Genomic DNA, 22,755 nt, shown 5'->3' on the forward strand with positions numbered 1-22,755 from the left:
TTATTTCTGTTCCAATAGCTTGCTCATTTGTCTCTGCTCGTTTAGCTTGTTTTTGCTCTCTTAAGTTATTGCATTTTAGCTCTTGTTCTGTAAAATTGTTTTGTTCCTGCATCTCGTTCACTCTAGGTTGTTAGACAAAAACTCATTTCGAATCTGGCTTAACTTGTGACTGCTTGATTGCATCTTGAGTGATAGTAAAGATTCCCATTTGGATTGACACCTTCTGCACTACAACTGCATAAGGTTAATTGAGACCTGCTAGGATAAGAGACACAAAAAACCTAGTATCAAATACTGAAAATAATAAATGGAAACAGAGTCAACATATTGTACATATATGATAATATAAAAATAAAGATATTAACAAAAATAAAATTGGTCTAAAATAGTTTTTTTTAATTCCAGTCTCACTTAACCCAATTTTTTTTCGATATGTTTTGGTTTTAATTTTCATGTTAATACATTTTACCAAAGGTATTTAAATAAAGTTTACATAGTGTTATACTATTATTCTTAGGTTTCCCAGTCAAAAAAAAAAAAAAAAAAAAAAAAAAAAAAAAAAAAAAAAAAAAAAAAAAAAAAAAAAAAAAAAAAAAATTCTTGCTTACTCAAAAAGTGGAGTTGTTTGTTTTCGTTCTTTCATTAACTCTGAGCAATCTATTTGGAAGACTATGGATCGGAGCAAGATTTGGTCTTGACTATAAATTCAAAATGAGTAATTACGATTTTGTTTTAGCCAAAGTCTGATTTTCATCAATGGAAAAATGTAAAGGAAAGATGGACAACGTCTTCGATTGGCGCGTCGATATCATCATCATCATCATAGAGTAGTTGACGTACTTCCATAACTAAGCAACCAGACATATCCACGTGTATTTTGCACTTTCCTGCAATATTAAGACTAAGATTTGTTTTAACTGTTCGTCTTGATTTGGTCTTGACGATATAAATAGGCTTCTTGAGAACTAAAAAGTTCAAATACGGACATGTTAACTAAACATTGAGACAAGACGACACCAGATTAGACCATGTGCATCGCCGTTGTTTTGGGCTGTCCTTTATGTTTTTGTTTTAAAAATAAATGGAAAATAGCCCATTAACGAAGAAACGTATTTTCGCTGGGGACGTTTTTCGTCCGTCGACTTGGCCACGTGCTTGTTTCTGATTGGAAGAAGAATTTTTCTAGGGTAAAACACAAAAAATTTATCGAGAGAAAGTTCTCGACTTCTCCAAAATTGAATCAAAACAATCGTTTCCTAGAGAGTCAAAGTTCCAGTCTTTACTACCCATTACGCCGCAATTTCACCAGATTCTCTTCTTCTCCAGATGGGTTTCTCGGAAAAGCCAAAGAAGACGAAGAAGGAAACGAAATCATCCAGCTTCCGTCAATTGGTGTGAACCCTGTGAAATCCGCGATATGCATTGTGTTGTGGGCTTCGTTCTCTTTGCTTTGGTTTGCTAGGTCTGGAGATGCCAAAGCGGCTACTGATTCAATAAAATCGTCGAGCTTTGGTCTCAGAATCGCCGCCACTCTTCGCTAGTTTGGTTGGCCAGTCGAAGCTGTGGTGTTTGCTTTAGCCACGCTTCCGGTTATTGAGCTCCGTGGTGCTATTCCCGTTGGTTATTAGATGCAGCTGAAACCTACGGTTCTCACTTTCTTCTCTGTTCTTGGGTTAGTGTCTCTTATATCTTCACACCCTGCATTAGTTAAGGCACATCTTGATATTTTTGTTGATTTGTTCTTAGAACAGAGTTTGCAAGTGTCATTGGTAATTATGGTGATAAAAAATGTGAAATTTGAATCTGGCTTTTGTCTGAAATGTGTTTGAGGGTACACGTTTCTATTGTTTAGTTGATTCTATATGTGTGATAACTTGTGTATGGAAATGGTAATGTGTCTTGTTTGTGGGTGGGTACACGTTTCTGTTGATTAGTTGATTCAATATTAATGAAACAAGATTAGCAGTGTTCTCATTTCTGTTGAATATATGGTAGATTTGTGATAACATGTGTGTGAAAATTGCAATGTGTCTTGTTTGAGGAACACCTTTCTGTTGTTTAGTTGAATCTATGATCTTGAATGAGTTTTGAGTTATATGATAAGTTAGAGCAAACGTTTAATCCATTTTCTTTTGATTCCATTATGTAGCAACAAGAAGTGACACAGATTTTGTCTTTTTGTTTGCAGCAATATGGTTCCAGTTCCATTCATAGTATTTTACTTCAAAAAGTTTGCGTCTTTCTTGGCGGGCAAGAGCCAAACAGCTTCTAAATTACTCGACATCTTATTCAAAAGAGCTAAAAAGAAAGCCGGGGACCAAATACACCAATGCCCATACTAAAAATAAGAACCTTTCAAAATAATACTATTATATTTGGGGGACCAAAAACATGGGGACACCAATGCCCATGCTCTTAGACGCATTTGCATAGAAACAAAACCGTCACGTTTAATTATTCCGGAAAATAACACTAAAGTGACAACTTATACATGTCAAATTATTTCCTGTTTATACACATATAGATAGATGGTCAAAAGCACTCAGAAAACTATAAACTATGGAATCAATTGTATACAAACATCGAACCACCGATGTATTAAAAACTGTGAGCAGCCAATTTACGGAACGTGTGAAATATATGTTATTGCCGAGTAACGGGCAATCCAATAAATAGATCAGTTTCAACATCCGACGTCGAGGAATGTTTTGTTCTACCACCATCTTCAGTACTTTTACCCTTATCACATATTTGTAAAGTTAGTGGCACCACCGGTCGCATCAACCTTTCTCTAAGTTGCTGAAAATAAAATATAAAATGAGTTTTCATAATTTGTATATATAAAATGAGTTTTCATAATTTGTATATATAAATGAGTCATGCATAAAAAGAGGGAAAGATATAAATGCATATAGACTTATTATTACCAATTTGTAGTTTTTCTTTTAAATGAGAAATGTTCTTTGTTAATTCAAACCAAACAATGTAAGCTTCTACCTAAAACGAAGAGATGTAACTAAATTTCATGTGTGAAAAATGTGTATCCTTTGATGAGTGTGTGCGTAATTACCTCTTCACGCAGCCTTTTTCTCTCGTTCAAGAGCTCTCTCTCCTATAATCCGAAGAAGAAAGATCAATAAAAATCACATAGAAAAAATATAATCAATCTCAAAAAATTAAAATTTGTATATCATAACTTACGATCAGGTTAAAAAAACTGTAAGTACCTTTTCTTTTAGCTTTTCCAGTTGACCTGCATATAACTCAGCCTACGCACCAAGATCAACCAATGAGGACATTACATCATTAACATGTCTCTATATATATACAAAATATGTTAACCTATGTGTGTGTATGTATTTCTTACCTTCCTTGACCTTACAATACGAAGGCTCTTCTCAATTTGAATGTCTATCTCTTGAAGTTCTGCCACTGAACACGAACCCAAACCTTGCCCCATCAGCTTACTTCATATATACCATAAAAGAGATAAAAAAACTTTAGTACTATATTTTAGGACTGAAACAATGTACAGTTATATATATAGAAATAGAATGACCATAGGACTAGTGAGATGCGAACCGGTGATGAACTTCAAGAAGATCAATCTTCTTTACCATTCTATCGATTTCCTTCTTCAGTTCCTATATATACACCCAAAAATAGAAATATCATCCAAGTATTGTCCAGATTAATTAACATAATGTTTATATATTAAAAATGGAAATTAAATTTAAAAAAAGGTATGTATATAGAGAATGAACCTGCAAGTATCGTTCTACTTGGGGCCTCTCGGCCACAAAGGAGTCATTACTAAACTTACCATATCTTTCTATAATTTTCTCCATCCTGAAAATTTTATTCACAAGAGATGCTTTCTTTGTCAATGATGATGTACATTCATAAGAATTGATATATTATGTGTGAACATTCTCAAAAAAGTACAAGTACATGTTATCATTTTATACGGACTACCATGACTATCACCAAGTTTTTGATATACAGTAAAACATCTATAAATTAATACTCTATAAATTAATAAACACTATAAATTAATAAATTTTGTTAGTCCCAAGTCGGGCCAGTGTAAAAAATAATAAAATTTGATAAGATAATAAGATAATAATTTTTCTGAAATCCCCATGTAAAATATGGTCTCAATAATATCATAAATTAATAATCATGTAAATTTACATATATATAATGTATGTAAAGAAAAAAAAATATAATGTATGTTTCTCTTAAAGCTCGTATCTACAAAACAACTATTATGTTGTATTTTCAAAATATAATGATATAAAATCTTTTGTAACATGTCATAAATATAGCTACATTTTTTAAAGTTTTCAATTTTTAGATATCCATCATTTACATTTCGATAGTTTGATTGACTATTACAATACAACAATCTATATTATTATTCATAAATTTAATTTTATGTATGTCATGTGTATAGGTGAATTTGTCTATTGTATTTGTAATTTATTGTTACTAATGTTTTCTAAATATTAAAAATTCAATTTCAATACCATAAAATTTTGAATATCCGAAATTTTGTTAATATTGTCTCAATTCATAATTTTTAAAATTTAAACTATTAAAAATATATCTATAAATTAATAATTATTAATTTATAGATAAATTAATATCACTATAAATTAATAAAATATCTTGGTCCCAACATTATTAATTTATAGAGGTTTTACTGTATAACATTAGATATCTAATTTGGAAATCAAATTCTTTTTTTGCAATCACCAAACCTAATGAAGAATTGGTTGCGGCACAAAGGTTGTTAAAGCATGAAATGCAAAACGAAACATTAGGAACTAATCATATAAAATGAATCCTGCTCTGTAAATTAAGACTAGACACTAATTTTTAAGCCACGAATTAACCGTAACCAAAAAAACAAAGCGAATCCTAACATGAACTATGTATAGACATTTTGTTGGCTATATTGGATATTCATGATTGAAAATCTAGTGACAAAGTTTGGATCCCCAAGAGATTCTTTTTAAATCTTCTTCTCTCATCCATAATATATACAATTTTCTGTACTTACATGTTCGTATATTCATTTTTGTTGGGGTATTCTAATAAACCCAGATGCCAAGTGGGTACTGTGTGGGTAAACACNATTAAAAATTCAATTTCAATACCATAAAATTTTGAATATCCGAAATTTTGTTAATATTGTCTCAATTCATAATTTTTAAAATTTAAACTATTAAAAATATATCTATAAATTAATAATTATTAATTTATAGATAAATTAATATCACTATAAATTAATAAAATATCTTGGTCCCAACATTATTAATTTATAGAGGTTTTACTGTATAACATTAGATATCTAATTTGGAAATCAAATTCTTTTTTTGCAATCACCAAACCTAATGAAGAATTGGTTGCGGCACAAAGGTTGTTAAAGCATGAAATGCAAAACGAAACATTAGGAACTAATCATATAAAATGAATCCTGCTCTGTAAATTAAGACTAGACACTAATTTTTAAGCCACGAATTAACCGTAACCAAAAAAACAAAGCGAATCCTAACATGAACTATGTATAGACATTTTGTTGGCTATATTGGATATTCATGATTGAAAATCTAGTGACAAAGTTTGGATCCCCAAGAGATTCTTTTTAAATCTTCTTCTCTCATCCATAATATATACAATTTTCTGTACTTACATGTTCGTATATTCATTTTTGTTGGGGTATTCTAATAAACCCAGATGCCAAGTGGGTACTGTGTGGGTAAACACTTTAAGTTCCAAGGTATACGAGGTTCACTGTTCAAGAAACGTCTTTTCTGAAAACCCTAATCCACTTGCTCGTGCTTGAAGAACAACCTTTTGCTAGTAATTGACAACCTTTAAGTTTATCTCACTAAATACATTCCACAAGTATTTTTCTTTTTTAAAGAAACATAAATAAATGTTTTCAGGAACTAGCTAGGAAAAAAAAAAGAGAGAGAGAGAGGCAAATCTTTAACGTGATTGCAAAATCTCTAGTACGATTTGTTCAATGAAATAGAACTATTCACTACAGAAGCTATAAAGACACTCTATAAATCAATGTGTAGATAAAGATTTAGAAATTGGCATATATATGTGTAAAAAATATTAGATGAAAGAACATACTTACTCGGAGCTAGAGTATTCATATAATCTTCCACTTTGAGAGAAGACAAGGGCGGCGACTTGAGCATCGCATAGAACCGAAAGCTCATGAGCCTTCTTAAAGAGACCGCTCCTTCGCTTAGAAAACGTTACTTGTCTGCTCGTCACGTTCTCGATCTTCTTGATCTCGATCTTCCCTCTCCCCATCTTTCCTGCCATATTCATTCCAAGATTCATCAGATTGAAACCCTAACTAAAAATCCAAAAGGACTTTTCATTTCAGACAAAACCAAAGAGAATGTTTATTGCAAAACGAGAAGGAGATTCAAAGCCGGAAGTCAAAGTTTGATATAATCATCTTTCCCAAGAAAATGTAGGAAACTGAAGAGATTCAAAACAAGATTTATCTAGATTCACTTCAAAATCCCCAAAGAACATAATTTTTTTCCAGACAAAAATCAGCCGACAAAAAAAAAAATTAAGAGATGGAAATAACAAAGAATGGAATGAAACAAAAGCTTAACAATGGTAGAAAATAAAAACCCTAGAAAGGGGCATGAACTAGATCTCATGATGATGCTCTCTGTGTTTACCTCTGTGTCTTTGTACAAGAGCCACAAACCCTAAGTCTAAGCTTTGCTTTTTTTTCTGTGTTCTGATTAATTGGACAGAGAAAAAGGAAAAAGAAGAAAACAGACTTTTTTATTTTCTTCTTTTGGTGAACTAGTTGGATAAATAATTGATCAACAATGAAATATAGAGAACACTAGTATTTAAGAAGAAAAAAAACAAAAAAACAAAAGTGAGTGTGTCCCAGTTTCTGATTAAAGAAATGTCCCATGACTTTATCTGTTTTTGGTAAAATTAAGAATAGAGCAGCAGAAGAAAAAAAAACAATTAATTAACTAAAAAGATATATAAATTGTGGAAAATTAAAGGAACTAAGTTTTAAAAATACAGGNTTTTTTTTTTTTTTTTTTTTTTTTTTTAATTTGGTGACAAAACAGAAGAGTGGGTGGAATAGATAATACATGTATATAGATTAAAGAATAGTGTTTCTTCGATCGGCGTGTCGACATCATCGTACACTGATGTGCACTGTCAACCAATTATATAAAAACACGTATGTTATTTCAGCTTTCCCAAAAATCACAGTCAGCTTCTATTGAAATGAGAGACCTCGTCTTCAACAGACAACACACAGATTCCTTTTTTCCTCTTTTACTTGGTTTCTTTGGTTATGTTAAGTAATATTCCTCTTTTCTCTTGAAAGTAAATGTGATAAGAGTATGTGTCTAAATATGAGGAAAAAAAAGTGAAATAAAAGTATAATAACTCACACCATTATGTTCTCAACCTCAAGTCTAAATCGTGATAAGGGGAATATATGAATTCCTTTCGGTCGTGGGACTCGGTCAACATTGATGCCCATTCTTGCTCCTCTATATGGGTGCATTTTATTATTTCCACAAATGTGATCGTAACGTTTTCTTAATAGAAGATCGGATCACAAAAAAAACCAATCCGATGGAACATCATTTACATATTGCGATTGTATACGAAAGGTTGATCATAACATATTGTTTAAATGTTTAATGACTTATATGTAACACAATTAACAAATACTAATATTAAAATTGGACACAACACATTAACAACATGTGTTATTAACAAAACAAAAATGAAAATGCATTATGCTGAATGCTCCATTTTTGATACCTTTGTTTAAAGTCATGTGAAGTCAAAACATGGATCCGTAACGAAACACTCTTGTTGTTGGGTCATCTATACAATTATTGGGCTTAATATACAAAATTGGGCTTCGAAAAAATTATATACATATATGAATATCGAGTTAAAAAAAAACTAAAGAAAAATTATAAATGAATTTAACAAATTTAAATCGTCAACTGAATCTGATCATACACCCTCCCCCAGAAAGCTAGAAACGCGAAGATGGGAGATAAAGGAGGAGATACAATAAAGTGGCCAAAGATCAAACTCAAACCTAATCTCAATGTCTCTTATCTGAAGAATCATGATCTCTTCACTGTAAGCTCCTCGCAAAATCATCAAACCATTTCAATTATTTTTTTCCCCCAATATTAGTTTTAAGCCTAATTGGTGTTTTAGGGTTTATATCTCCTGATGAATCCTGGAGAATCCTTGACTCCGTAAGTTGTAAATTTATAATCTTTATCGAGTGTTATGAGCGGATTCTTGTATTATAGCTCGAATTGATGGGTTTNTGTTTTTTTTTTTTTTTTTTTTTTTTGTAACTCTGTTCGAATCTATCTAGGTTAAAGCCATGAGGTATGAAATTGCAACACCATTTTGCTTCGAACTCTTTGAAAAAATGCTAAATTTTTAAATGGGTTTTAGGTTTTTTGTTGAAATTGATTCGCTTTCTTCTTGTTTAGATGGTTTTGTTCATAACCCTTTTTGTGAAATATGATGTTAGGTAACATTTTGAAGTATAGATTGGTTGCTTTGGGAAGTTTTTTAAACATTTGGGGTTTATGATTTCAGGTGGAAAACTGTCTGACTTCTGATGAATCAAAGGGTTTTGTTAAATTAGCAGAGTCTCTCGGTTTCACTCACCAAGGAAGTCGTGGTCCATCTTATGGTGAAGCTTATAGGGATAACCATCGTATCTCAGTGAACGATCCCGTCCTTGCTGATACGTTATGGCAATCAGGGATTTCTGATTTATTTACCGATATCAAGATTAGGAGGAAGGTTGCTGTTGGCTTGAATCCAAACATAAGATTTTACAGGTTTGTAGTCCCAACGTTTTTTTGAAGTTTCATACTTTGTTTCTTGGTGATGGTTAAAAAATTGTGGAAAGATGTGCAAAGAATATGTTCTTTTCATGTTTCTCCATTGCAGTCTATGGATGTGTTCCTTTACAACGTTGTAGATTTGTCACAGTGTGATTGTGAATTTTCAGGTATAGTGCTGGTCAGCATTTTGGTCGTCATATTGATGAAAGTGCTGATCTTGAAGATGGAAAGCGGACTTATTACACATTGTTGATATATCTAAGCGGGAACAGTACGAACTCAAAATCCAAGAGTAGTTCAAGCAAGACAAATGATTCTTCTTCAGCTGAGCCATTGGTAGGTGGAGAAACCGTCTTTTATGGTTCAAGGAACAGTATCGTGGCTGAGGTAATCAACTCTCAAATTTGTTTCTTTGGTCTTAATTTCATATTTTATTGATATCATCAACTAAACTTACTTAATATCGCAGGTAGCTCCAGTGGAAGGAATGGCTCTCTTTCACATCCATGGAGACAAGTGTATGTTGCATGAAGGAAGGAATGTCTCCAAAGGTGTCAAGTATGTGTTCCGTTCTGATGTTGTTTTTGCATGAACACTTCTCTGTATTTTGTGTTTCTCACATTAATTTACTTTCATACAACATTATGAGCCATCGATTAAGCTTGTGTAGATCAATATTTACCTGAATCAAGCTCATGGTTTCCGCTGGTTCAGCGTTTATTAGAAGCCGCCATGAGTCTATGAGTCGTTTTTCTATATGTCTTGTGTTTCTCACAATAGTTACTTTCATACAACATTATGAGCCATCGATTAAGCTTGTGTAGTTCACTATTTACCTGAATCAAGCTCATGGTTTCCGCTGGTTCAGCGTTTATAAGAAGCCATGAGTCTGTTTGATGTTAAGTGACTCAAATTTGTTGACCAGTAAGTGAAAATGCTGATGAATATAAAGGTAAGTTCACTAAAGCAGAACAATTTTACTTTTTAAAAAAGCATACTCTGCAACTCGTAGAGAATTAGAAGGTTTAAAAACCGATCCATAAACTGGCCGGTGTACATTATTAGAATATTAAGTATAAATGAAGTCAAATTTGAAGAAAATAAAACTCTCATTTGGTTGCTTGTTAGGGGTAATGCTTTTAGTTGATGAACCGGGGGTGAACTCTCACTTGTCCGGTCTTCTTGACTCCAATGTTTCCAAGTTTCACCATGGCAGCTGCAAACTCTCTGAAGAAAGCTTTTTGGTCTTGAGCATACTTCTCCACGATTTTCTTAGTCCGGGAATCGCCAAGAAGCGTCTGATCAGACACAAACACGCCTTTCCCAGACAAAATCTGCTTGTAGTAAACATTATCGAAAACCGAGGCTGTAGAGTCCAAGAACGTCCCTGCGTTCTTGTCCCGGTTAGTTGATCTTGGGCATTTCTTTTTCAGGGTTTGTGCAAACTCATAGTTCATCGAAGGATCAATATCGTGGAATTTGCTGAAGTTTTGAAGACGGGGCTCAAAAGAAGAACAGTGAGAGAACCCTATGGTGTGGCCACCTGAGAGCGTAACCATGTCTTTCACTGACAATCCTCTTGCTGCAAAGCTTTGGATCAGTTGTGAAACATTGAACGTTGGTGGTGGGAGATTTGTACTCTCGCTGGCTAGCGAAACTGTTCCGTCTTTTCGCCCTTTTAGTACGCTCCAGTAAGGACCACCGGACTAGAAAAATGAGATAGATGACAAAGAGGCATGGACAAGCTAAGTAAACCAAAATGTAAACTGTAAATGAAAACTACAGAAATGAATTGAAGAAGAAAAAGTTAACTGGATATATAGACCATATGTAAAGTAATAGAGGGACTTACCAGGGTGACTACATCTCTGGCTGCAATGGCGATTACATCGGCACAAGACACAGTACGAGGACAAGCCTTTTCGAGCTTTTTCTTAGCTTCTTCGATCACGTAAAATGACCGTACCGAGATGTTTGGAGGACCATCCTTCTCAGCTTGGTTTGACACTACCGAGTCTAGTAGAATAGACGCATCACATCCCTACAACAACCCAACCAAATAATTTACACAAAACTGAACTTCATATAACTGGATGAATTATCAAAGATTGAAGAAAGAAGACCAAGATGCATACCCTGATGAAACAGTCGTGGAAGAACATTCTTAGGAGACGAGCAGGCACTTTGGGATCATACAAAGAAGCATTCCTAACAGTGTCAAGTATGATTTTTTCAGCAGCGGGGCACGATTGATCATAGTAATGAGCATTAAGAGCACCTTCTGAAGGCTTAACTATCGCAAAAACAACAAAGATCAAAGCAAGTATGAGTGCTTTCGAGAATGCCATTTTAATGCTTTCGTGTTTTGGGACTCAGAAAGCACTCTTCTGTTGTTTGAGGATTTGATGAAGAAGAAGAAGCAGGATACTTTTGGTTATATAAGGAGAGGATATGAGTGGCTAATATTCTAGAAAATGTTTATGTGTATAACACATGCTTTAAAGTTACTCAAATTATTTGAAACAAACATGCATATATTCCGGTGTTCAAATTCCTTTCTCCTTAATGTAATCGTACTTTGAGTCGAAGCATGTACTTTGGTGAAACTTAGAATATGTACAGCCGTGCTGGATAGAATCTGTTTTTTGGTAAACCATAATAAAAAAAAGTGTATACATTTTGAGCATGAATATATCCAATCTATTATACATACATTTGACCATGAACATATATAACGATAAAATCTTCTCTTTCTATTATAGTAATTTTTTTTGTTTTGTTTTGTAACATAATTGATTGAACTTTTCAAACATCCCATTGTAAATAGAATCCAGATGCGGATGATGATGCCATATTAGGAAAGGTAACGGTTTAGAACAGGGATGGTACAAAATAAACCGTATGACAAGGTGGTTGTTGGGTTAAACTTAAGTTTATATATGAGTAATATAGACTAAAAAATCAGATGTAAAATGGTGGCATTGTGATGTGTGTGTCGTCGTTTGTGTGGATATAGAGTAAGATTAAGAAATAATAAAGAAGAGAATTAAACAAGAAGATGGTCATAAAGGTGTAGCTACTGTTGAGTTATGCCTATCAGTGTTTGGTTTCAATATGCCTTGGCTTAGCAGTACGGTTGGTGAAAGGATTTGTAGTACTACTATTTTATTTTCTGCATCTTTTTGCTTTTTTTTTTTGTCTTCTCACGTGTACGGCACTGTTTGCATTGTAGTTACGGGAATTATCATAAATATTCTAATGAAAATTTCAATTTTTAAACGAGAAAAATACATTAAAATTGGATTTGCGTACAACCGAAGAGGATTACGTGCTTTGGGTACGCACCATACGGTTTGACAACAAAGAAATAAAACAAATAATACCACATTTATAATAATACTCAAAACTACATTTCTTGATACCACATTTATATACCAATGGCATCCGCACATTGTTTATCCTTCTGTTAACATGAGCATTCTAAAAACCTGTATTGTTTATACAGCTATTAATATTGATCATATATGTTCAATACACAATCCCAAAGTAATTTATCCACTTACACTGTAAGAATCAGATCACAAACTGAACTTGATCATGCAAATGCTAAACCTTCTACTTCAGCTACTTATCTAAGAAAAATTTCAAAATCGTCATCTCTTCATCTAACTTCTTCAGCTTCAATGCTTTGGTCAAGTGGATGGACCAAAATTTGTGTACTATAATTTATGCTTCCATGTTTTACTTTTTTTTTTGGTATGGAACCATTTGTATATGTTTATAATCTTTGATTGTAAACCTGAACTGTTTTCATTTTAATAAAAAATTTACATTATTAGCAAAAAAAAAAAGAAAAAAATGTTAAACCTTAGGTAATGTCAAATGTATGTCCAGTGTCCGGAAGGTATCCATTAGATTTTCTGTTTTCCAAAAAGTTAAGGAAATCTAAAATTTGTAGTTTTAAAATCCAAAAACCCAATTCTATGGGTTTTCTAATATTTTCCTATGTGCTTTTAGTTATTTATAATTTCTTTTCGGTTAAAATTTTATGAGTCCTTATTTTTTATTAAGAAGAGTTAATCTTTACTTTAATAATTTTAAGCACACTTAACTTAAAAGTTAAAATAGAAAACATAAAATTGGTTTTAGATATATAGGTAAATAGCCAAAAGTTAAACAAGGTACCGTTTAAGTTTCGATATACTAAATCTACACTAAACTTCAAAACCCCATTAATCAAAAATAAAAGCTTAAGCATATAATAAACCCCCATTACAAGCTAAAATTTAAGGTTGATCACACTTAGTCTCCTTATTAAATTACTCGTAGGCTATATGGTTTCGAAATAGAACTTAAAACAAACATAATTATTGGTTGGCTTGTAATAAGATTTTCCAAAAAGAATAGTATAAATTTGTTTCAGTCTTTGTGAGTTTGTTTGGTAATATGCATATTTTTAACCAAGTTGTGATGGGTTAGTGACTTCCGTTTAAGTTGTGAAGTCTCCTTATCAAGAATCAATTTCCATGTCTTAGGAAAACCATCTACATTTTGCAATTTGAGTGTACGTCTTTAATATAATATAAGAAAATCCACATTTTTATAGACCTTAAAATTTAAAAATTAGTTTAACTTTCTTCCTAAATTTTCCCATATTTTGAAATATTTTATCTTACGAGTTACGTCTATGAGCTATCCAATAAGTTTGAAATATTGAACTGTGTGCAGGCACTATCTTAATAATTTGAGTTTGTACCAATTAGCAACTACAAACCACACAAATGGATGAGACGAACTTTGTGGACGATTTCTACAGGTTTCTATAAACTTGGAATCAATACTTTCTTGGCTTGTTTCACCATGCACCCTGTAATTCCACTAAGGACACTCTCTTCTTTCTCATGCGGTTACAGAAACATTGAGACACATGATTGTTGACGGCCGGCAATTTCAACATTTGACAGTTCGACACCATTACCACACAGTTAGACGTAGCATTACTACTACATGTATGGTTGAGAATTATAGTATTTATGGTATATGTACAGATACTCATCGATGGAGACAAATTCTTGTTATTTATTTTGTATGGTTGAGAAATCACAACGTTTAACTCAAGACAGCAAGGACGTTACTCGATATTAAAAAAAAACTTCTTTATATTTAGTTCAATTCCTACCTACTTTATGTGCTCGATGTAATCTCTTCTTCAAATATTTAACTTTAGGTGATTGCTAGTAAAAAAATGACATTAAACAAAATCAGCCAAGTCACTACTTAAGATATTGCCCAAAGCTCAACAGCAAACCACAAAAGATCTGAGAGATGGAGGAAGAACTCAAGAACTTGATCAAAGTCTTGGTTTTTACAATCATCTCCGTATCTTACTGTTACTATTTGCCACCTAGAATCAAATCAGGACTTCCTCGGTTCCTCTCTGTTTCCCCCATCCTTGCTCTGTTTCTTGTTCTTCCTCTGTTTTTCTCCACTGTGCATCTCTCTTTCATCACAGCATTTTTCCTCACATGGCTCGCAAATTTCAAACTCATCCTCTTCTCCTTTGACAAAGGTCCTCTAGTCCCAGTTCCCGCAAGTCTCTCTCGGTTCCTCTGCTTTACTTGCTTTCCAATCAAAACCCAACAAAACCCTAACCCTCAAACTCATTCGCCCGTATTGGCTTTCGCCGTTAAAGTTGCTATCTTTGGTGTGTTATTACATTTGTATGATTACAAAAAAACTCTGCCTCCGGTTCTGCTATTAGGACTCTATTTTTTACATATGTACCTAGAGATTGAGATTATTCTTACGTTACTCAAAGTTTTTGTTTCTATCTCTCTTGGGTGCGACCTGGAGCCACAGTCTAATAAACCATACTTAGCCACATCTCTTCAAGACTTCTGGGGGCGACGATGGAATACTATTGTGCCAACGATTCTCAAACCAGCCGTTTACAAACCAATGCGGCAAGTCTCTGAACGGCGAATGAGCTCCGATTGGGCTCTGTACTCTGGGATCTTGGTGACGTTCACCGTCTCTGGTTTGGTCCACGACTTTCTCTTCTTCTATTTAACTCGTGAGATGCCCACGGGAGAAGTTACTCTGTTCTTCATGTTACAAGGCGCTTGCCTTGCGGCGGAATTGGCTGTGAAGAAGAAGACGACGGTGACGCAGCGGTGGCAGTTGAGTCCGGTAGTTTCAAGGATACTCACAGTGGGGTTTGTGTTCCTGACTGGTTCGTGGTTGATGATACCTCAGCTTGCTAGGAGCGGCGTGGTGGAGAAATACATCAACGAGGGTTTGTTTTTAGTTAGTTTCTTGAAGCACAAGTTTATCTAGTCTCTTGGAGATATTTGAAACAAGTTACTTGTTGAAATCTTAAAACATGATCGGACAGTCTCGTTCATTACCAAAATGTTTGACAGAAACATAAAGATTAAACTGTTCTTCCCAAATCTTTTACACATCTTTTTTCTAAATCAGTGGTCAAACTGACATACTATAAATAAATAAAAACAAGAAGTAACAGTTAAGTTTCTTAAGTCCGAATTGGTTTAAGAAATATAGGTAAAAACCCCGAAATGGTAAACAAGTCACTACTGAAGTTTTTTTTTTTTTGACCAACTAAGATTTCTTTAGCGACGTGGGAGAAACACAACATAATTATTTCACTAATATTAACCTGAACATCTCTTGTTAATTGTAACCTTAAATCCATGCTTCATTCTAAGAATTAAACTAGTATCCGGTTCAAACTTCTGCCCTGTGGCAACCTTAATGTCATAGTTTTGTAATATCTCCACCGCCACATTCTTCATTAGAATCATAGCTAATTGCTTACCCAAGCATATTCTTGGGCCAGCATTGAAAGCTAAGAACTTGAAGGCAGGTATATGTCTCAACTCTCCGGTCTCCGAAATCCATCTCTCTGGCTTGAAGTCTAAGGCATCTTCTCCCCATACAGCTCTCATCCTACCAACCCCATAAATGAAGATCAAAATGTTTGAGTTTGCTTCGACTTTATGTCCACTTGGAAGCACATCTGATTCTAGAGGAGACACACGCTCGAGAGGGACCGGTGGGTAAAGCCTCATTGTCTCACACAATGCGGCATGTAGATACATTAACTTGTTTACGCACTCCATTGGATCATAAGATGGCGTCTCTTGGCAACTACTACTACTACTTCTTGGTAGAATCTTGTTAATCTCTTGGCGAATCTTAGTCATCGCTTTAGGGTTTTCAGACAAAAGCCAGAAGAACCAAGTGAGAGCAGAGGCAATGGTATCTCTCCCAGCTAGTATTAAAGCTAAGACATTATCTCTAAGGAATTTATCATTGATAGGATCCAAGAGCTGGTACTTGGTTGTATCAAGCTTTATATGAGATGTCAAAAGATCTTCACTTTCTCCATCACAATGGTCATGATCAATCCCTTGTGATCTTTTTATCTCTTCTCTCCTGGCTGATATGTATTTTGCACACACTCTATCAAAAATGGCACCAGCTTCTGTCATCTTCTTCTCTATCCCGACTCCAGTCCATTTTTGCAGCTTCCACAAGAATCTAGGTTTAACATGCCTATACTTTATCCCTTCTACTATATCGTCTAGAGCTTTAGCCGACTCAACCTCTGGCATGTCAATGGAGAGAGATCTAGGATCATCACACCCAGTTACAGTAACTAGAGTTATATCAAACGTGAACCTCCGGAACACTTCTTGTAAATCTACGGTTGTGCCTTCCTCAGCGGTATGATTAAAAAATGGAACAAGCCCATCCTTGAGTTTACCTCTCATGGTACTCATTGACAATCTTTGAAATCCTTGATGGTTGATCATGACATGAGTAGCTTTCCTCAGATTCTTCCATGCCACCGAGTCCTTTGTGAGTAAAGCATATTCGAAGGCATCAAAGACTTCTTTGAAGTCAGAACCTTTAACAAAGTTGGAGAAGTTTGAGTTTACTATGTAGTGAATATTAGCTGGATCAGCTGTGAGCAGCATATCCATTCCAACGAACCACGGTCCCTTGAATAAAAATGTTAGCTCAGTGCTTTCAAAAAGCTCCACTGTGAAGTCATAGACACGGTGGAGCACCAAGACAAGACCCGGAATCATCCCAACAACCGGCCAGCTAATTATAAAGAACCGGTAAAGATGTTTCTTGAAGGGGAAGCAATGGAGGATGAGAAAGCAAATGATGGCTATGGAAACTCCAATTGAGCTTATTGAATCCATATGAGAAATGAAGGTTGATAAACAAAGATGAATCAATGTTGTGATGATGTCTTTGAGGGAAGAGGAAACAAAAAGATAATTTATAGACAAACTAGAAATATTATATGTTTGTTACAGCTGTGAGTTATCCAATTATTTTCAAATATTGAATTGCATGCAAGGAAGTCAGACACTATCATCATAATAAGTGCAGTTTTGTACCAATTAGCAATTACTAACCACAAATGGATGAGATGAAACTTTTAAAGATCGCTGGTAGCGTCTCAGTCAGTCACTGCAATTTAGGAGAAGAGATAGGCTCAACCTTATCCGAAAGATTCTGAGGTTTAATTCCATATGCTATAAATTAGAAAAGAACAACAAAAACAGACACAGAGTTATTTTTATAAGTGTATACACAGATTTGTAATAAGTTAAAAATTTTATACAAAAATATTGATTGCAAGATTTATCTTTTATTAAGTATATACATTGGGATGTAGAGTAGAATGAGGTAGAGTTGATACATGTTTGTGTGCCACAAACCATTAATAGAAACCTAGAATTAAATGGTTTTCTTAGATCTTTTAGATATGAGCTCTCATTTTCAAATTTATTCTTTATTCAGTTCAATTCCCACCTACTCCATGTTCATGTACTCAATGTTATTGTTATATCTTCTTGAAATAGTTAAGGTGATCATTGCTAATAAAAGACATTAAAAAATCAGCTCGGTTACTGCCCAAAAACTAAGTAATAAACACATAAAAGATCTGAGAGAGATGGAGGACGAACTCAAGAGTTTGATCAAAGTCTTTGGTTTTTACAATCATTTCCATATCTTATTGTTACTATTTGCCACCTAGAATCAAATCAGGACTTCCTCGGTTTCTCTCTTTCCCCCATCTCTGTTTCTTGTTCTTCCTCTGTTGTTCTCCATTGTGCATCTCTCTTTCACTACATCAGTTTTCACATGGCTCGCCAATTTTAAACTCATCCTCTTCTCTTTTGATAAAGGTCCTCTAATCCCAGTCCCCACAAATCTCTACCGGTTCCGCTGCTTTACTTGCTTCCCAATCAAAGCCCAGCAAAACCCTAAGCCTCAGACTCATATGCCCATATTGGCTTTCGCCGTTAAAGTTGCTATCATTAAGTTTATTTAGTCTCTTATATGTCATTTCATTACTTTTGTTGGAATCTTAAAAAAATATGATAGGACAGTCTCATATCATTCATTACCAAAATGTTTTGATTTGATAGAAACATAAAGATTGAATTGTTCTTCCTTACACATCTTAATCCTAAATCAGAGATCAAATTGACCTTTAAAAACAAGAACGACCAGTTAAGTTTCCCTAAGTCTTGTTGTGACATGACGATGATGGAGACGAGTTCCCTGAGCCACCCAAAAACTGAAGCTCTTTCTTATCATAAATCTCCAACGAAAAATCCCTCAGCGATTGTGCTGCACCGCCTTCTCCACCGCTTGTTTCCATGTGTGGTTCGGCGACGAGAGAAGCGTCTGAGACGTAGCTAGACACCGGTGTAGTACCAAGGTTCAGAAACGGTGCTGTAGCAACGGTAGGTATAGCCCACATTTGGCCCATTTGATTCGGATCACTAGTAACAAACGCAGTACCCATACCAATACCCATACCCATAGGCCAAAACGGCACTAAACCCTGCGTATTAACGTTCATAATATTAACACCGTAATTTGACGCCGTGATCGGAGCTAACCCAGAAGTAACGGAGCTATGACAGCTGTCGTGTTCGTTAACGTTGACGAAGTCGTTCGTACAGTTTCTCTTCCTCCGTTTCATTAGGTCACCGTCACCGTCATTTGGAGAGGTCGTAGGAATTTTCAAAGTCCCGTTAACCGAAACAGCAATAGCCGGTACAGTACCGGTTCCGGTAGCTTCAATTATCGCCGGTTCAGATCGTTCCAATAACCAGCGTATGGTTTCACCGTCTGATTTGTGACCGAGCTCACGGGTCAACTGAAAGATCCGAGCAGCGCAACCCGCAGGCATTCGGATCCTCCGACCTCGTCCTTCTACTTTCGTGTGACGGTCTTTAGTCGGTAATCTCTTCTTCTTCGGAGCCGGTTCGAGCGAGTTAGACATCATCATCGTCGTCGACGGCTGCAAAAACCGGACTTGTTCTTTCTTCATGAGTAAACCCGGGTTGGTTTTCGGATCCGGGTCAAACAGATTGGTCATTGTTACTACTTGGTCAACATTTTCGTCAATCTCTCGTATCGCTTTGCCTTCTCGATTCGACTCCATTTACCTCCAAAATTAGCCAAAAATTTGATTTTTTTTTTTCTGTAAAGAAGAGAAATTTAATTCAAATTTGTTATTTTTTACAGGAAAAATGTTATCTTTCAATTTGACAGACGAACCAAACCTTAAAAAGTTTGAATTTTTTAGGCAAATTAAAGAACAGTGACAAAATAAAAGGGGGAAAAGCAAAAAAAAAAAAAGAGTGAAGAAAAACTAAAAAGGTATAAAAATCAAAAAGTTCACAGCTCACCTTATCCTCTCCAAGAACCCTACAAAAATGGAAGAAGGCCCCCCTCAAAGATCATCGTTTAATTCTTATATACTCCCATATCAAATCAACGGTGTAGATCACATCTTAGCTACTGAACCAATTTGGGCCTGATAATGGGCCTTGACATTCGACTACATCACTCTCGCACTCTGACCTTGATAACCGAACTACGTTTTATTGATAGTTGAACCGGTTTATTAACCAACCCAAACCGAGCCGAAACTAGACAATTTCACGGTTCTTGTGTTCATAAACATGAACACCACATCTCCCACTCTCTTTATCTACAAACTCCGAATCCAAAAACCGAGCAACAAATATCCAAAGCTTATAAACATCTTCAAAATTCGCAAGAAACCCTAACGCGGCAGTGAGAACAGAGATCCCCTGTTCGTCGGCGTCTCTGTTTCTTCTCTTCTCTTTCACTCCTTCGTATTCCTCTTCGAACATGATGTTCTTCAAGAAACCTTTTCCGAGTGAGATATTGCTGCAATCAGCTAGCTTCTGCACGATGAACGGTTCGATTTTTTCTCCCTTTTGGTTGAATAGATTGAACGCAACCGCTGGTCCTCGATTGAAATTAACTTTTGGACCGTAGATTTTAACGAGACGGCTAGTTGTCGAATGTTTGAGTTTGTACAGAGCACTTACCAACCAGTTGATCAAGCATCTTGATCTGTTCCCTGTTGCTACCAACCCTAGTGAGTCCACATGATCTAGGCCTTTGTATTCGACACTAGAACTAAAGCTATATGTCTCTTCAGATTCTGTGTCTTCTGTCCGGTTGATTTCCAACGCGTGTAGTGAAATCGGATTGTTGGTAGGTACGAGGTTAACCATACCTGATCCAGTGGAAGATTCAAGAATCGGAATGGTGGTTTTCTTGACAAACAAGCAACCGAATCCGGAAGGGTTTTCTCCAAAAACCTTGTAGAACGAGCACACCATGAAATCGGGGTTATATATCGAAAGACCGAAGCTATCCATATCCTTAGGTCCTAAACCGCAAGCATCGATCATTACATGCCACCCGTTTTCTTGTGCCACACTCATCCATAGATACGGATATCTAGATCCTGTAACCCTAGAATGAAGCGGAAAGACGAAAATACCTTTCTTCTTCTTCTTGCTTCCGTTTTTTCCAGCAGTAACCATCTTCCTTAGCTTGGATGAACAGATCTTGAGTCTTGGCCATGAGAACTCAGCTACAGCTACTTTGGCTCCACGTTTCTCAGAGACTCTGTTTATTTCGTTCACTGCCTCGCTCTCGTAGTCGTAAACCGTCAAAAGCTTTCGTTTTGAGTTAAACGGGTAAGACTCTGCGACGAGTCTGAAAGCTGAAGTTCTATTGGCGGTATAGACCATTGAGTAGTCTTCCTCGGAGATTTTGAGAAACCCCATGATTCTTCTCTTCATCGAGTACTCAAACTCTGTTTCTTGACCTCCATCGTTGAGAAGCTTCTCCTTGAGGTTACCGATCTTGGGAGAAACACTGAAGAAAGGACTTTCAGACAAGGAAGAAGAGATCTGGTAAGTGGAAGGGTCGTAGTTGAGTAACTGAGAGTAAGAGTATAAACCAATTCCTATGTAATCAAGACACGTGTAATGTGATAAACCCAAGTGAAAGTAATGGTCGGATCTGATACGGTCGATCTTGTAAGTGTCGGTGTAATTGGGGTAAGCTTGGATGAAATCGGAGAAGGATTCGTGAAGAGAAGGGAGAGAATTTGGATCGGCGAATTGAGTGTCCGGGAAGATGGTGGAGACGGTGGTTTGAGCGAAATCACGGCGGAGAGTGGCGGAAGTGACGGTGGGAGTTGAATCTGACGGATGCTCGGAAGTGGTGGCACCGTGAAACGGTGAGGATGAGAAGCAGCCGTGAAGGCAGTTTGGTGGTGGTGAATCTCCGCGACATGGTTGGTGCATTTGTTTCTCTTTTTTTTTTTTGGGTACCAAAGATTTATGTGTTTTTGTGATGTCAAGTGTTTAGTCTAGCTTGTGTTAAATACACTAAAGTCTAAAGTTTTTAAAGGTAGTGCTAGTGCACCTAAGACAAAAGCGTGTTTCTCTTGTCTTTTCCCATGTATGATATGATGAAGATATATATGTTTTCTCTATTTTTAAATTTTTAGTTGAAAATAAGAAAAGATTTAAGTACATTCGAAAATGCCAAAATTTATATAAAATTTTTATAGTTTATATCAGTGGAATGGTTTGATGGATGGTTTTGTCTCCCTATAAAATCTAATATATGTGAGAACAAGAAAAGCAGAAGCAAATTCGCATGAGAGTAATGATTATTATCGAGAAGAGACTGAAAAGTGTAACACTTTGTTACGAGTTTTCTTTCTTTAGAACGCGTTGATTTTAGTGGTCAAGAAAGTGTTATCTTCTTTACTTTTGTTTCCTTAGCTATTTTACAATGCTTACATGCTAAGATATACCACTATGCCCATTTCTTAGTAAACGAAATCAGCCAATATGTTCTACCCAAAAAAAATAAAAAGCAAATATGTTCTCAAGTCTTGTCTTGTTAATGAAAAAAGGCGGAACATATATATAACTATACTAATTTGTTTAGTCATTTAGTGAGTACGATAAACTCTAATTTCCTAATATCGGAATCAGTTATATATAAACTTACAAAATATAAAAATAGCTATACACAAAACAAAAAAATAGCACTAGATAACCATTTTTTTTTTTGTTGCAAAATTCACATATGATATTCAAACTTCTATTGTTTTAACTTATAAGTTTATAACGTTATCATTTGTGTAAAACTTCGTCCCCAAATTCTTTTTTAAAACTTTGTTTATACTACTATTTGTTAGTGTAGAAAAGACAAAAGACACACAATTTTTAACGAGGTTTAGCAAATGTCTACGTTCTCAAACTTTGTTGGTAATATTTCTTGAGCACAATTACAGTTAGTGCTCAATATTGGACTTACATAAACCTAAGATTTTTTTTAGCTTGTTCCCAATCTATTCCTAACCCACTAAGAGATCTCTAAGATCAACAATACTGATCTACACCAGGACTCTCACTTAGAAACAAAAACCCTCACC

The 22,755-nt window shown here is 35.2% G+C and overlaps 6 protein-coding genes and 2 pseudogenes across 7 annotated transcripts; 3 read left to right on the top strand and 5 right to left on the bottom strand.

Moving 5' to 3' along the window:
• Window positions 1,082-2,342, top strand: LOC104763383 (annotated as a pseudogene).
• On the bottom strand, window positions 2,458-6,827 carry LOC104761190 (MADS-box protein AGL71-like). 2 transcript variants are annotated; one of them, XM_010484230.2, is made up of 8 exons: window positions 6,723-6,827; window positions 6,155-6,341; window positions 3,765-3,849; window positions 3,583-3,644; window positions 3,368-3,467; window positions 3,228-3,269; window positions 3,071-3,112; window positions 2,462-2,799 (listed from the first exon to the last, which is right to left on the bottom strand). In XM_010484230.2, the coding sequence occupies exons 2-8, from the start codon at window positions 6,334-6,336 to the stop codon at window positions 2,644-2,646; spliced, it is 669 nt and encodes a 222-aa protein (XP_010482532.1). In that variant the 5' UTR covers window positions 6,337-6,341; window positions 6,723-6,827; the 3' UTR covers window positions 2,462-2,643. The 2 variants fall into 2 exon arrangements, with proteins under 2 accessions (XP_010482531.1, XP_010482532.1); XM_010484229.1 differs by lacking the exon at window positions 6,723-6,827 and having other exon boundaries at window positions 2,458-2,799; window positions 6,155-6,432.
• On the top strand, window positions 8,013-9,729 carry LOC104761192 (annotated as a pseudogene).
• Window positions 9,851-11,330, bottom strand: LOC104761193 (peroxidase 66). The gene is made up of 3 exons (XM_010484232.2): window positions 11,048-11,330; window positions 10,765-10,953; window positions 9,851-10,618 (listed from the first exon to the last, which is right to left on the bottom strand). The coding sequence occupies exons 1-3, from the start codon at window positions 11,258-11,260 to the stop codon at window positions 10,052-10,054; spliced, it is 969 nt and encodes a 322-aa protein (XP_010482534.1). The 5' UTR covers window positions 11,261-11,330; the 3' UTR covers window positions 9,851-10,051.
• LOC104763385 (probable long-chain-alcohol O-fatty-acyltransferase 5) lies at window positions 14,127-15,371 on the top strand. The gene has a single exon (XM_010486762.2). The coding sequence runs from the start codon at window positions 14,238-14,240 to the stop codon at window positions 15,246-15,248; it is 1,011 nt and encodes a 336-aa protein (XP_010485064.1). The 5' UTR covers window positions 14,127-14,237; the 3' UTR covers window positions 15,249-15,371.
• Window positions 15,352-17,184, bottom strand: LOC104761194 (alkane hydroxylase MAH1-like). Its single transcript, XM_010484233.2, has one exon. The coding sequence runs from the start codon at window positions 17,147-17,149 to the stop codon at window positions 15,587-15,589; it is 1,563 nt and encodes a 520-aa protein (XP_010482535.1). The 5' UTR covers window positions 17,150-17,184; the 3' UTR covers window positions 15,352-15,586.
• On the bottom strand, window positions 18,337-19,742 carry LOC104761197 (transcription factor TCP19-like). The gene is made up of 2 exons (XM_010484235.2): window positions 19,664-19,742; window positions 18,337-19,455 (listed from the first exon to the last, which is right to left on the bottom strand). Exon 2 carries the CDS (start codon window positions 19,414-19,416, stop codon window positions 18,484-18,486), a length of 933 nt encoding a protein of 310 aa, XP_010482537.1. The 5' UTR covers window positions 19,417-19,455; window positions 19,664-19,742; the 3' UTR covers window positions 18,337-18,483.
• Window positions 19,664-21,685, bottom strand: LOC104761196 (molybdenum cofactor sulfurase-like). Its single transcript, XM_010484234.2, has one exon. It carries the CDS (start codon window positions 21,608-21,610, stop codon window positions 19,907-19,909), a length of 1,704 nt encoding a protein of 567 aa, XP_010482536.1. The 5' UTR covers window positions 21,611-21,685; the 3' UTR covers window positions 19,664-19,906.

Source organism: Camelina sativa, chromosome 18 (genome assembly GCF_000633955.1).
Source record: "Camelina sativa cultivar DH55 chromosome 18, Cs, whole genome shotgun sequence".
Taxonomy (NCBI): Eukaryota; Viridiplantae; Streptophyta; class Magnoliopsida; order Brassicales; family Brassicaceae; genus Camelina; species Camelina sativa.

Coding starts and splice junctions, on each gene's coding strand:
- LOC104761193 (XM_010484232.2), bottom strand. CDS start 11,260: ATGGCATTCTCGAAAGCACTCATACTTGCTTTGATCTTTGTTGTTTTT. Junction 10,954..11,047: donor TCCACGACTGTTTCATCAGG/GTATGCATCTTG, acceptor GGGTTGTTGTAG/GGATGTGATGCGTCTATTCT. Junction 10,619..10,764: donor CCAGAGATGTAGTCACCCTG/GTAAGTCCCTCT, acceptor TCATTTTTCTAG/TCCGGTGGTCCTTACTGGAG.
- LOC104761196 (XM_010484234.2), bottom strand. CDS start 21,610: ATGCACCAACCATGTCGCGGAGATTCACCACCACCAAACTGCCTTCAC.
- LOC104761194 (XM_010484233.2), bottom strand. CDS start 17,149: ATGGATTCAATAAGCTCAATTGGAGTTTCCATAGCCATCATTTGCTTT.
- LOC104761190 (XM_010484229.1), bottom strand. CDS start 6,366: ATGAATCTTGGAATGAATATGGCAGGAAAGATGGGGAGAGGGAAGATC. Junction 3,468..3,582: donor CTTCTTGAAGTTCATCACCG/GTTCGCATCTCA, acceptor GTATATATGAAG/TAAGCTGATGGGGCAAGGTT. Junction 3,113..3,227: donor TGGAAAAGCTAAAAGAAAAG/GTACTTACAGTT, acceptor TTCGGATTATAG/GAGAGAGAGCTCTTGAACGA.
- LOC104761197 (XM_010484235.2), bottom strand. CDS start 19,416: ATGGAGTCGAATCGAGAAGGCAAAGCGATACGAGAGATTGACGAAAAT.
- LOC104763385 (XM_010486762.2), top strand. CDS start 14,238: ATGGAGGAAGAACTCAAGAACTTGATCAAAGTCTTGGTTTTTACAATC.